We start from the raw sequence: 12,981 nt of genomic DNA, 5'->3' as shown, positions 1-12,981 counted from the left end.
CTTCTCAAGGATAAACACCCCCAGCTCCCTCAGCTGCTCTTTGTAAGACTTGTGCTCCAGACCCTTCATCAGCTCCGTCGCCCTTTTTTGGATGCACTCCAGCACCTCAATGCCCCCTCTGTTGAGAGGGCCCCCAAACTGAACACAGTAATGTCTCTGTTGGTGCCTGAATGCGAAATTGAATAGCCCACCAAGACTTGAGGGGGGGAAAAAAAAAGATCAAAATCAATCACAAGTTTCTATTTTTATTTTAACAATCTTGCTTTTTAAAAAATACAAGTTCTGATTAATGCCAGGGGGATGCCAAGAGCCCATTGGCCAAGGGCCTTATCTCTCACTTCAGTTTCCCCTCCTGGGAGTAGTCATCTAGTTTGTGAGAATAGCAGATAGAGAGCAGTAAAATGCTAAATAGCTGAGTTGTGTTAAAGGGCTTGTAACAGAACCCCGAGGGATGTGTCTCTTTGTATGGCACAACTTTATTTAGCAAAGCATTATTGACCTGGAGCAGTAATTTAATGTTGGCAGGATGTCCAGTTGGTGTGCAAGGTGCATCGGCTGAGGTATTGTTTGCACTTTAACCGTACCTCTGTCTCCTGCAAACAGATCTGTTCTGCAGCAGAAGGGTTTAAATTGAAATGAGAGCTCAGTTACCAAGGAGAAGGGAATTCGAAAGGAGGAGTGGGCTTATAAACAAGACAGCAGAGAGTTGTAAATGTTTCTCTGTGGTAAGTAACTGAATTGGCAGCAGAGCTGCCCTTTTAGTTGTGAGGGGGATTCTTTACAGCCAACCACTGCTAGAGCTTTACACTCTCCAAACAGCACTTCTGTGTTTACTCACAACATGGAAGCCATGGCACTAGAAAGACCCACTCTTGCTACAAAGGAATTCTACACAAGAGAAGCAGCGTTTTCCAGGGCAGTCTATCCCAGACAACCTTTGCATCCACAGACAACTCTAAGCTGTGATTTCGCTGTCTGTGGTTTAAATACACCATGGCTTGATAAACTTCAAATGGGCCGTTTTCTCAAGAACATCTTAAATGGGAAAAGGCACTCACCATTGAAACAGCAACTTTGTTCTGTGCTAAGAGGGGGTACTGAAGTCAGACTTGCTAAGAGTTCTGCTGTGATCCTTCTGGTGTCTCAACTGTGCTCAATGCTTCAGTGTATCAGGGATGTTCTATGCACCACTGTGCTATCGTGAACTTGGCCATGGGAGCAGCAAAACATAGTTGGGGGTGAAGAGCTTGGGGTTTTTTTCCCCTACACCTTGTTTTTGGCAAAGTTGTTTGGCTTTTTTTCTTTTTCAGGTGGTTGACTGAAGTATGAAGTACTCCTAGTTCCAGGTAACATTCTTTCTTGAGTAGTGCTGTAGTTCTGTCTGAGCTTTTACTGTTTCATGCTGAAATTAAAAGGAAGGTGCAAAGAAACAAGTATCTGTACAAGCATAATATACCTGTAATTACACCTCGTTTGGCCAGGAACTTAGCATCCCCTCGACACATCTCACATCACATAGGAAAAGTTCACAGTACCAAGTTTTACAATCACAGTCACTCACAGCACCAAGATTGTCCAGACAAAAAGAAGTTACTGAAGAGAAAGGCCACCGGCCCAAATTCACACAATTGCCCACGGAAGGGCTCAGATTAAGAATAAAGCACTGGTGGGAAAGTGAAGCCCAGCCTGTGCTGACTCTCCGTGTAGTGTGGGGAGAGCAGCACAGCCCCATCCCAGCCGCAGCTCCGCACAGAGTGGTGCTGCTGCTTGCCCCATTCTTTCCAGGACGCTTTTCTAGCGCCTCTGAATTCATCAGCCTCCTGGGAGCTGGTGGGATGGGGGGAAGAGGCCCACGAGCACCCCCAGTTGTGCCAGGGGGAGCTGGAAGTTACGCAACTGTAAACGTTTTGTTGTAGCAATCCACTGGAGCAGGCGGTTGATCTCGCTCTGTGAAAAGGGAGGTGGGAAAGAGGCTCGGTCCCACTGGAGCTCGAGCCCTGAAGGAGAGGGAGGAGGGAGAGGTGTGGAGGAGTGTTTGGGCTGCGCCTGCAGTCCTGCTGTTGGCTCTGGGTAGCAGCTGGTGGTGCTTTAGTTCCCCTTCCCCTTGGGACAGCTTGGAAAAAAAAAGAAGTCTCCGGACAGGAAACTGGCATTTTCCCAATGAATGCAGCCTTGCCTGGATAACAAAATAGAAGCCTGGGAGGGGCAAAGTCTTTCCTCCAAACGTGGCCTCTGTGCTCCTGCTTCCATTTGACTGGTGCCAGGAGCAGCTGTGGCCAGGCAGAAGAGTGGGCCTTGACCCCCACCAAACATTCACAGAGCGTAAAACCAAAGATAAGTGTGATTTTTATGAGAGATTGCAAACAATAAATTTTTCCCCACCTACCCTTAACCACATGCACATGGAGGACAGGATGCTGGTATGTGGGCATCCACCAAGGCTCAGGCTACCTCCCAGGCTCCTGCAACACTTGGCTTTCTGTGCTGAAAAGCAGGGTTCGTCAGGCGCAGGGCCCACCCCGAGCAGCACTGGTATCCACTGCTCTGCTGTTTGAGAGGGGGCAGTTTGCAGGTTAAGCCCTATCTCTGCTCTCTCAGACAGAGATGCAAGGGGGACAGAGGAAATCTTTCCAGCTTTCCTGGCCTGTGTAAAGGGAGACTCTATGCTCTGCATAAAAGAAAACCAACACTGATCCCATAAACATGCATATTCACAGAGAAATGAGAGCGCCAGCACCTGGGTGCTGCTGTCTGAAACAAGCAGTAGGCTGCTGTAAACCCTGTTCTCACCGGAAATAAAGGTCTTGGTGGTGGTGAAATGGGGTCTAAGCCCCTGAATTATGTCCATGCCGTGTTTCTTCAGCGTGTGAAGTTAACATGAGATGCAAAAGGTTGAAACACAGAGGTAGACGTTTTTGGCTTGGAGAAAGTGGCTCCTAAGCTTGAAATGACCAGATGGCCAGCGTGCTCCCAGAGGTTCCCCAGCTACTACGCAAAGGCCCCTGCAGCTCTGCTGCTGGGAAACAGAAGTGACAGCTCTGCAAGACCTACAGAAACCAAAGCTGCAGCCTTCTGTCCTGCCTGCGCCCCGAAGGCACGTGTCACATCTTGTCAGGCCCCTCTCACATCTCGTGCTTGTGGTCAGCAGGAGTTCTTAAAAGAGGGGGACAAAAATCCACCGGTCCCTGTTGTTTAGGAAAAAAAAAAGGAAAAACCCAAGCCTTTATGGTCACAAAGCAACACAATGTCCTGGTGGGGAGTGGGAGAGGAAGAGTGGGACCATCTGAACAGTACGGAGAGGCAGAAGCACTGGAAGAAGACTGGTCATGAAGGGCAGGTGTGTTTTCCAGGGATGGGCGTCAGCCGTAGGCTCCTGCAGGTAGTCGGGTTTGCGCTGAGCTCCCGCTGCTGGATTTCTCCGCGGAGAAGGGAGGAGGTGAGCAAGAGTCCGACGGGGCAGCCCGCGTCCCGCCTCCCCTGCTCGGCCACGGCGACAGGAACCTGAGCAGAAAGGCAGAGAGACTCTGCCGGGAGCGGACCCGGAGGCGGCGCGGGGCTCAGCCCTGGGCGGTGACCGCCAAGGCGTTCACGTACCCGTGGGGGCCCACGTCGGCGTCGGAGAGCCCGTGGGCCAGCGGGGCTGCGGCGGCGGGCGCTGCGGCGGCGGGGCCGTACTTGGCGGGCGGCGGGGCGGCGGGGCGGAGAAGGCAGCAGGTCTCCAGCGCCTCCAGGCCGCGGCAGGCCAGGAAGAAGAGGTTCTTGAGCATGAAGAGGGAGAGCGGCTGCTGGTAGCGCAGGAGCAGCAGGCAGCGGAGCGCCAGGAGCGGGGCGTCCAGCAGCCCGGCGGGCAGCAGGAGGTGGAGGGCGAGGCGGCCGGCGCCGGGAGGCCGGGCGGCGCTGAGCTCGTAGAGCCACAGGACCGGCGAGGCCAGGCAGAGGAAGTAGACGGCGATTAGGAGGTAGCGCAGCGGCGCGGGGAGCGGCGCCGGCCGCCCGGGCTGCAGCACCAGCTCCAGCAGCGAGAAGCTGTCGAGCAGGTCGAGGCAGGTGGCGAGGAAAGCGGCGGCGGCGCGGTGCTGCGGCGGCGGCTGCGGCGGCAGGAGCAGCTGCCCGGCGCCCTCGGTGCCGATGGCCCGCAGCAGGCAGTACAGCAGCGGGGCGGAGAGCGCCAGGGTGATGCGGAAGCCGGTGGTGCCCAGCGGCAGGCGCAGCTCGATCAGCTCCAGGATGGAGGTGCCCAGGATCAGGGCCGCCTTGGGCGTGAAGGCGATGGAGTAGATGAGCCAGGCGAGGTGCGCGTAAGCGAAGTCGCCGCCGCGCGGGGGGACCCCGGCCCCTCGGACCCCGGCCCCGCGGCCGCCGGGGGGGCCGTGCAGCAGCAGCGGGTGCGGCGGCGGCGGCCCCGGGGGCGGCGGGGGCCGCTCCCGGCGGCGCGCCCGGCTGTTGCGGCAGAAGAAGATGCCCCAGCCGGCCGCCAGCACCAGGTCGGTGGCGATCCAGCTGCACCAGTACAGGTCGGTGACGGCGATCAGGTAGAGGTCCAGCAGCGCGCCCTGCCCCAGCAGCAGCACCAGGGACAGCGCCTGGAAGCCCCAGCGCCGCCCGCCCGCCGCCGCGCCGGGCCCCAGCAGCGCGCCCGCCGCCGCCCCGCTGCTCGCCACCCCGCCGCCCGCCGCCGCCGCCCCGTACAGCTCCGCCGCCGTCATGCCGCGGCCCGGGCTCCCGCCGCCGCCGCCGCCGCTGCTGCTGCTGCTGCTGCCGCTGCTGCTGGGGAGCGGCGAGGCAGCGGCGGGCAGCGGGGCTGCGGGCGGCGGCACCAGGGGCTTGCTGATGCTGATGCTGTCCTCCTCCTCTTCCTCCTCCTCCTCCTCCTCGGTGCTGCTGCGGGGGCTGCGGGGGCGGCGGGCCCGCGCCGAGCCCGAGCTCGACCCCGAGCCCCGCCGGCTGCCGCCGCTGCTGGAGCCCCCCGGGAAGAGGGGCTGCCGGTCGGCGGCGTGCGGCAGCGGCGGCGGCGGCGGCGGCGGCGGCTGGAAGGAGCCCGAGGAGGAGGAGACCGAGCGCTGGTTGGAGGCAGCGCGGTGCATGGTCCTCCCCGGCCCCCGAGCCGGCGCGCCGGGCCCGACGGCCGCGCCGCGGCCCCGACCCGCCCCCGGCCCGCCCAGCGCCGCCGCACCGGCACCGGCGGCGGCAGCGGTGCGGAGAGCCCGAGCGGCGGGAGGCGGTGGGGGAGGCCGGGGGCGGCGCCGAGCCGCAGCCGCTGCAGCTGGCGAAGCCGGGGCGGGCGTCTGCGCCGGCGGCGGGGGTGGGCTGGGGCTGGGGGAGCGGCTGTGCGGCCGGGGGAGGGGAGGCGAGGGGCAAGGAGGGCAGCTCGGGGGAGGCTCTCCCGCCCTGTTCCCGGGGCTGCGGTAGCGCCAGATCTCGGCTAGTACGGCTCATTTGCCTCCAGCCCCCGGACCCCCGCGAATGGAACTAGCTGAGCCTTGGCGAGTCACCTGTGGACATGCCACGGCTCCCGGCATCCACTCGAGAAAAACAGAGCATCTTCCATCTCCTCCTGGTCTCTAGACTGACCAAAAGAAAGGCCAGTGGCCTGGGACAGAGTGTACAGCAAAGCACTTACTTGTAGCTCCTCATCTCTGGAGCTGGACATTTGGCTGCCCATATGTTCAGTCTGTTGTAAGTAATAGTACACCAAAGTAAGAGGCTTTTACTGCACCGATTTTCTGAATTGAGCCAAGCCACATACTGAGAATCATGGAATCACAGAGTCATATTGGTTGGAAAAGACCCTTAAGATCAAGCCCAACCATTAATGCAGCACTGCCACATCCGCCACTAAACCATATCCCTCTGCACTTCATATATGCATCTTTTAAGTATCTCCAGGGATGGTGACTCAACTGCTTCCCTGAGTAGCCTGATCCAAATACTTGTCAACCCTTTCAGTGATTAATTTTTTCTAATATCCAATCTAAATATCTCCTGCCACAACTTGAGGCCATTTCCTCTTGTCCTATAGAGCTGAAAAGCAGCTCTGCAGAGAGAGACCTGAGAGTCCTGATTGATAATAAGCTAAATATGAGCCAGCAATGTGCCCTCGTGGCCAAGAAGGCCAATGGCATCCTGGCATGCATCAAGAAGAGTGTGGCCAAGAGTGTGAGAGGTTCTTCTCCTCCTCTACTCTGCCCTGGTGAGGCCTCATCTGGAGTCCTGAGTCCATTTCTGGGCTCCTCAGCTCAGGAGGGACAGGGAAGTGCTCGAGAGAGTCCAGCATAGGGCCACCAAGATGATCAGGGGAATGGGACACCTTTCATATGAGGAAAGACTGCGGGAACTGGGGCTGTTTCTACGATTCTATGATTCTATAGCTTGCTACTTGGTAGAAGACTAACTCCCACCTCCTACAACCTCCTGTCAAGCAGTTGTAGAGAGCAATGATATCTCTCACAAGACTTTTTTCTTTTTTCCATACTGAATATCCCCAGCTCTCTCAGTCACTCCTCATGAGACTTGTTCTCCTGATCCTTCACCAACTTCATTGCCTTCTCTGGACATTCTCCAGCACCTTGATGTCCCTCTTGTAGTGAGGGTCCTAAAGCTAAACACAGTACTTGAAGTGCAGTTTCACCAGCATCAAGGACAGGAAGACAATGACTTCCTTGGTCTTGTTGGTCACACTATTTCTGATACGAGCCAGGATGCCATGTGATATCTTATGATATCATAAAAAGCATGAGTGTCCAGCCTGCATGGTGGTGAATGGGCAAGTATATCATAGAATCATAGAATGGTAGGGGTTGGAAGGGACCTTTAGAGATCATCTAGTCCAACCCCCCTGCAGAAGCAGGTTCACCTAGATAAGGTCGCATAGGAACATGTCCAGGAGGGTCTTGAAGACCTCCAAGGAAGAAGACTCCACACCCTCCCAGGGCAGCCTGTGCCAGGGCTCCCTCACCTCAACAGGGAATAGTTTTTTGTTATTTTTAAATGGAACTTTTGTGTTCCAGCTTCATCCCATTACCCCTTGTCCTGTCACTACATACAATAGAAAAAAGGGATGTCCCAACCTTCTAACACCCACCATTTAGATATTTGTAAATATTAATGAGATCCCCCACAGTCTCCTCCAGACTAAACAGCCCCAGTTCCTGCAGCCTTTCCTCATAATGAAGATGTTCCAGTCCCCTAATCACCTTGGTGGCCCTGCGCTGACTCTCTCCAGAAGTTCTCTGTCCCTCTTGAGCTGGGCAGCCCAGAACTGGACACAGGACTCCAGATGAGGCCTCATCAGGGTTGAGTAGAGGGGGAGAAGAACCTGCTGGCCATGCTCTTCTTGATGCATCCCAGGACGCCTTTGGCCTTATTGGCCATGAGGACACATTGCTGGCTCATGATTAGTTTGATACCAACCAGCACTCCCGGGTCTCTCTCTGGAGAGCTGCTCTCCAGCAGGACAATCCCCAGCCTGTACTGGTGCGTGGGATTGTTCCTCCCCAGATGCAGGACTCTGCACTTGTCCTTGTTGAACCTCATGGGGTTCCTCTCTGCCCAACTCTCAAGCTGGTTGAGATCCCACTGAATGGCAGCACAGCTTTCTGGGGAATCAGCCAGTCCTCCCAGTTTGATGTCATCAGTGAATTTGCTGAGGGTACACTCTGTCCCCTCATCCAGGTCATTGATGAAGATGTTGCACGAGACTGGCCCCAGAATCAATCCCTGTGGAACCCCACTGGCCACAGGCCTCCATATCGATTCTGTGCCATTGATCACCACCCTCTGGGCTCTGTCATTCAGCCAGCTCTCGATCCACCTCACTGTCCACTCATCCAAGCCACACTGCCTGAGCTTTCTGATGAGGATGTTATGGGAGACAGTGTCAAAAGCCTTGCTGGAGTCAAGGTAGATGACATCCACTGCTTTCCCCTCATCTAGCCAGCTGGTTATGCACTCATAGAAGGCTATCAGGCTGGTCAAACAGGATTTCCCCTTGGTGAATCCATGTTGACTCCCCCTGAGAACCATCTTTTCCTTCCTACATTTAGTGACAACATTCAGGATGAGTTGTTCCATCACCTTTCCAGAGATAGAAGTGAGGCTGACCAACCTGTTGTCTGGTGTCAGGAGAGAGGACACGAGGCTCCACCCAACAGGGCAAACTAGGCAGGGCAGTTATGCAGATACTTCCAGAGGGACCAGGATGCATCAGGCAGCACTGCTAACCTTGCAACTGTGACAGGCATCACTGGCATTTGCAAGTTTAAGATCATGTGAGTCCAGAAAAGGCTGTCACCATGTATTTTCTAGCAGGTGACTGTGTGGCAGACTGAGGCTGAGAAACTCTCAAGACGGGCTCCCAACAGCTGCTGCTGTTTGCACTTTGTCCAGGAAGCTCGTAGGCCTCTGCAGAGGTGCCTGGCTCATGCATCACAGATCCAGCGTCCCCTCTGCCACACAGAGCCACGAGGCTGCCCTTCCTCAGGGATATGATCCACAGCCCTGTGTCAACGCCTTGGAGGTGCTACCATGCTGCTGCCTCAGCAGTGATTCAGGAGACACTCTTCCCTCTGCATTGCTGGGGTGTGGTACTGGCCCACAGCCGTCCATCCTGGGAAAAAGGCAAGCTTTTGCATGAAGCAGCAATACAGCACTATGCCCAGCCAAGCAGCTCAGCCTGAAGTCATTCAAGATGCAGGAAGTCAGAAAGCAGTGAGCTGCCTCTCCTTTCCTCGTCAAATATGCTCCCATTGTGTTTGCTTTGCTCTCCAGTTTCTCAAGTTGTGTGGGCTTTGTCAGAGATGAAAGTGCTGGCCTCTGCCACCAAGCATTATAGGTTGCTGGTGAGGCTTTCTCTCTCTAACAGACTTGCCTGCCAAAAAACAGTAACATATGCAAACAGTTTGACTACTGTTTCTGTATAACCCCACAACCACCTTGCTTAAGGCTTTGTTGGATGGTCTGTTACACATGGCATACGAGGCTTGAGGCCATAGCCATGGAGGATGTTTGCTGTCTGTATTGCTCTTTCAGATTCAAGCAGGACTGGTGTTGAGAGCTGCACATTTCAGGATGGCCCAGAGTGATGGTGAGGGTGAAGGTTTGTGAATGACACCAGCTGTGACTTCTACTTTGGTTTCCACAGAAAGGCTGGGCTAGGTGGTGGTGTCAATGTGCATGGTCAAGGGTAAAGGGCAAAACCACATTCTTATGTGCTAGATCTATCCTGGCCTTTATCCCAGCTGGGTGCATTCACCCTAACCCTCTCAGGGTAAGCTGACACTTGTCACTGGCATGATCCTCAGTCCTGAGGATTAACTAAATCAGCCTGTCTCCTACCACACTCACCTATTCCATGATAAGAAAAGTTTTCCACTGCTGTGAGAGGACATGGAGTGAAAACCAAGCATCCACCTGGGCTGGAAAACGGCCCTCACACAAAGAGGGTTGTCCCTGGCCTATATGGGCAGCAGATGGTGAGGGCTTTGCCTTGTTGACTCTGGTGCTCCAGGTTTCCCTGGCAATGTGCTCCCCTTCACTGGCCATGCTCCCTTCAGCTGCCCTGGCACGCTGCCCACAGGCACTTGCCTCGCCTCTGCTTTTGCTCCAGAGACTTGTTTCACAGACAAACCTCTTTTCACAAAGGTCTGGATGCATTTCTTGCTGGACTAGTATCTGTCCCACTTGCTGGGGTAAGCGTGATCAGATGGGGGTCCCTGGGTTTTGGGGGGGGATGGACTGTCACCTGCAGCCTACCTGCCCACCTGGGGAAATGGGCTCTGGCACCTCAGCCATGTGGTGCAGCGAGCTCAGCCCAGGTGAATGGGGCAAGCAGAAATCAGGAGTTGGGAGAGCTGGATATGAAGTGGGTCTGCCAGGGTGAAAGGGTTTGCACCTCTTGCACCCTGGGGACCATGGTCCTCCTGGGCTGAGGCTACGTGAGCAGGGCAAGAGGAGCCTTATGGAAATGGTTCACCAGACACCAAAGGATCCTTGCTGGGGCTGGGAAGATTCCTGCGTACGAGGGAGGCAAGTGGGAACAGGGATCTGTGGCTAAAGGGCAAGGAGAGCCATGAGCAGGGGTGGAGGAGCACTGGGAAAAAGGGTAGGAGCTCAAGGGCTTCCTTGGGCTAGGCATGGGCTCCAGCAGAGCCAACACAACCCAAACAAACAGGTGAGAAAAAGAAAAGAGCTTATTTGTGGAGAAGGAAGCAGAAATCATGCCTGTGCACCTTAAGATGGGAGTGAGGGGAGAAATGTCTTCTGCTCAAGAAAGCACTGAAGAGCTTTTTGTGGCACACTGTAGGATGAGATATGACAAGCTGATGCTTCCCATGTGATCCAGTTATTTAACGCAATGTGGAGCCCTTGGAAGTGTTAGTGCTTAACCATTACTGTTAAAACATTAAAAGGCTGAACTATAAATAGCTCCTACTCTTCAGCAGCTCCAAAGCTATGTTCCTGGCTTCTTTATGTATTTCTGTGTATGCAGAGCCATGTGTGTGTATATGTACATTTAAAGGCAGGCAGCAAACAACAGTTTTGTGAAACAGTCATACCAAAGATATAAAATGCTGCCATTTCTAGTTGACACTACTAGTGGAAGCAAGCAAGCAGTGTGCCCTCAAAAATACCCCTGCTGGGGGAAAAGACAAAACTTTCTCGAGGGCAGAACTCAAAAGGAAACAAAATAATGACTCAATTTCTTGGGGGAAGGAGGAGAAGAAAAAAAGAAAAAGAAGAGTCAAATATATGCCTGAGAGACCAGAAACTAAATCCCTAATTATACCCTGCAGTAAGCTGTCAGAAACTGGCAGCAGTGGGAGGGAAGGAGGCAAAGCTGATCTCAGTGAGTTTGAGCGTAATCTGCTCTAACCGTACTTAAAATGCCTTTTGTGTGGGAAAGGAAGGTTCTGGGATTCTCTGACACATGCTTTGTACTGCACTTACTTAAGCCATTCAAATGGTCAGGGCTGAAGTTACAGGCAAGAGTAGGAGAGTTTCACATGGCCAGCACCAAAATGCAATGAAAATTTCAAAGTTTGTCAGCCTCCCAGCACGAGAGTCTCTGTAACTAAACTGCTGACCCAGTATTACAGTTTGGGGAACACAGATAGTCTTTAAAAGGGTATAAAAGAGTAACACCCTATTGCTTGTAATTACATTCCAGTGCAAAGAGCTTTTGGTGGCAGTATAAAAGGCAAAGAGATACATTTCTTTTTCGTGCTTGTAGCCAGGTATGAGTTTGGAGAGTGAAGAGGATTTGAGGTTTGCTTGTTGCGAGTTAGACTGATTACACAAGTGCATGTTTGCACCTGACTTTGAGGAGAAAGTGAAAGCTCATAGTTGTTGAACTGACTGAAAGGGAAAAGCAGGTTTATTACAGTGAATCAGAGAAAAACAGTTTGATTCCTAGAGAACATGTAGCTGCCTTGCTGATGTGGAGTTTTAAACTGTTGCAGACTGGATCCATAAAGGTCTTTACATGCCTGATTTTCATCAAATTGACCGTGTGGCTGCAAAAATCCATAAAGACTTGTGCTTTTATAACTCAGTTTAGCTAGATTTGGTAAAGGAAAGGTTTGGGCATCCCCCTGCAGGGTCTGCATCAGGGTGAGCAGGTAACTAACTGCTTGGCTTGTGTTCAAGCTAAGGATTCACCAGAATCCATAGACTGAGCATTTCTGAGGGCTTACCCTGGTAGGCATTGCTCTCCACATCTGCCTGGGAGCAAACTCCAACTTGAAGAGGGTGCTCAGTAGCTCTTGTTCAAGTTGTTCCTTCTTCAGTGTTTCTTGATGCCAGTGTCTGACGGCTTCTTATACTGCTTAAGGGTTTCTATGTGACTCGAGTTTCCAGCTAAGGCTGCCACCTACAAGGGACACCTTAACCTGGGCTGCCCTTTTGCTTTGACAACAGCGCAGGGATTGCAAGCATCCATCTGAGAGGCTGATACACCCTGTCTTGGTCAAGTGCTCCAACTCCTGCTGTGTTGGATGAAAGGAGAAGGCTGGATAATGCTTTTTGTCCTTATTTATTAGAGGTCAGGGCCATAGGTCATTTCTCCAGGAAGTGGAATACATTTGCATTCCTCTCTCTGCTGCAAATAGCAATCCTTCTCCAGTCCCTCCAAAACTGCCTTTACTCCTTTTTGGATCATTCCTTCCATCTCCAAGTTCTCAGGATTCTGAATCATGTGTTTCACTGTCTAATGTGCCTCCTGCGAGCTGTGAACTTTGCAGATGGAAAACCTTCTGGTAGAATATCTTATAAAAATGATGCAAGTGTTTCTAGACCACGAAAGCTGACGGTTTTCACCTAGCAGGATCTTTTAATTTTCCACTTGCTGAAATCAGTGGAGACTTTTGCCTCTAACCTGAAAGTTTGGCAGCTGCCACACAGGTCTCCCTAACTCCACTCACCTTTTTCAAAAGGTAAGAGGGCACGGCTCTTGTCAAACAAGTTTGGTTTCTTTTACAGTCACAAAGGGTTTAACATTTAGCCAAGAAAGCTTCTAGTGGCAAGGGTGGCTTTCATATGCCCTTCGTTTTTTTTCTAGCAGATGAAATTGGTGGCATCTACCTCATGGCTTCCCCACCCAGCACATGTAATCATTACAAACTGCTAAGGTCAGATCACAACAAAATGCCTACCCTCAAAGCATCTCATACACACACGGCATCCCAAAACTAGTCTTGTCTGTGAGCAGTTGGTTGGGGCATCATAGCTGGTGATGTGCCTTTTTTTTTCCCTCCTAGGGAGTAGGAATGGTCAAAGTTGCACTCATCTCACCTACCTCTGGCAGATGCTCACAGGAAATTACAGTTTGTCTCAGTGGAATTGCTGGAGGGGTATCTTTCAGAGAGGTTCCCTGAAGAAAGTCTGTGAAGAGCTTGATGAACAGAAGACAGAATTTGTCCTGATAACCTTCTAGGGCAAAGATGTGAAAGAGATCACAATAATACTCATGAAACGTATGCACAGCAA

At 53.0% G+C, this 12,981-nt stretch overlaps 1 protein-coding gene across 1 annotated transcript; it reads right to left on the bottom strand.

Annotated features, from left to right (window-relative positions):
• Positions 1 to 3,557: 3,557 nt before the first annotated feature.
• TMEM121B (transmembrane protein 121B) lies at positions 3,558 to 6,869 on the bottom strand. The gene is made up of 3 exons (XM_062012750.1): positions 6,846 to 6,869; positions 4,818 to 5,060; positions 3,558 to 4,616 (listed from the first exon to the last, which is right to left on the bottom strand). Exons 1-3 carry the CDS (start codon positions 6,867 to 6,869, stop codon positions 3,558 to 3,560), a joined length of 1,326 nt encoding a protein of 441 aa, XP_061868734.1.
• Between the last annotated feature and the right edge of the window lie 6,112 nt (positions 6,870 to 12,981).

The sequence above is a fragment of the Colius striatus genome, chromosome 1 (genome assembly GCF_028858725.1).
Source record: "Colius striatus isolate bColStr4 chromosome 1, bColStr4.1.hap1, whole genome shotgun sequence".
Classification (NCBI taxonomy): Eukaryota; Metazoa; Chordata; class Aves; order Coliiformes; family Coliidae; genus Colius; species Colius striatus.
Note: the sequence above shows the minus strand (reverse complement) of the source record. Positions and strands in the feature narration are given on the sequence as shown.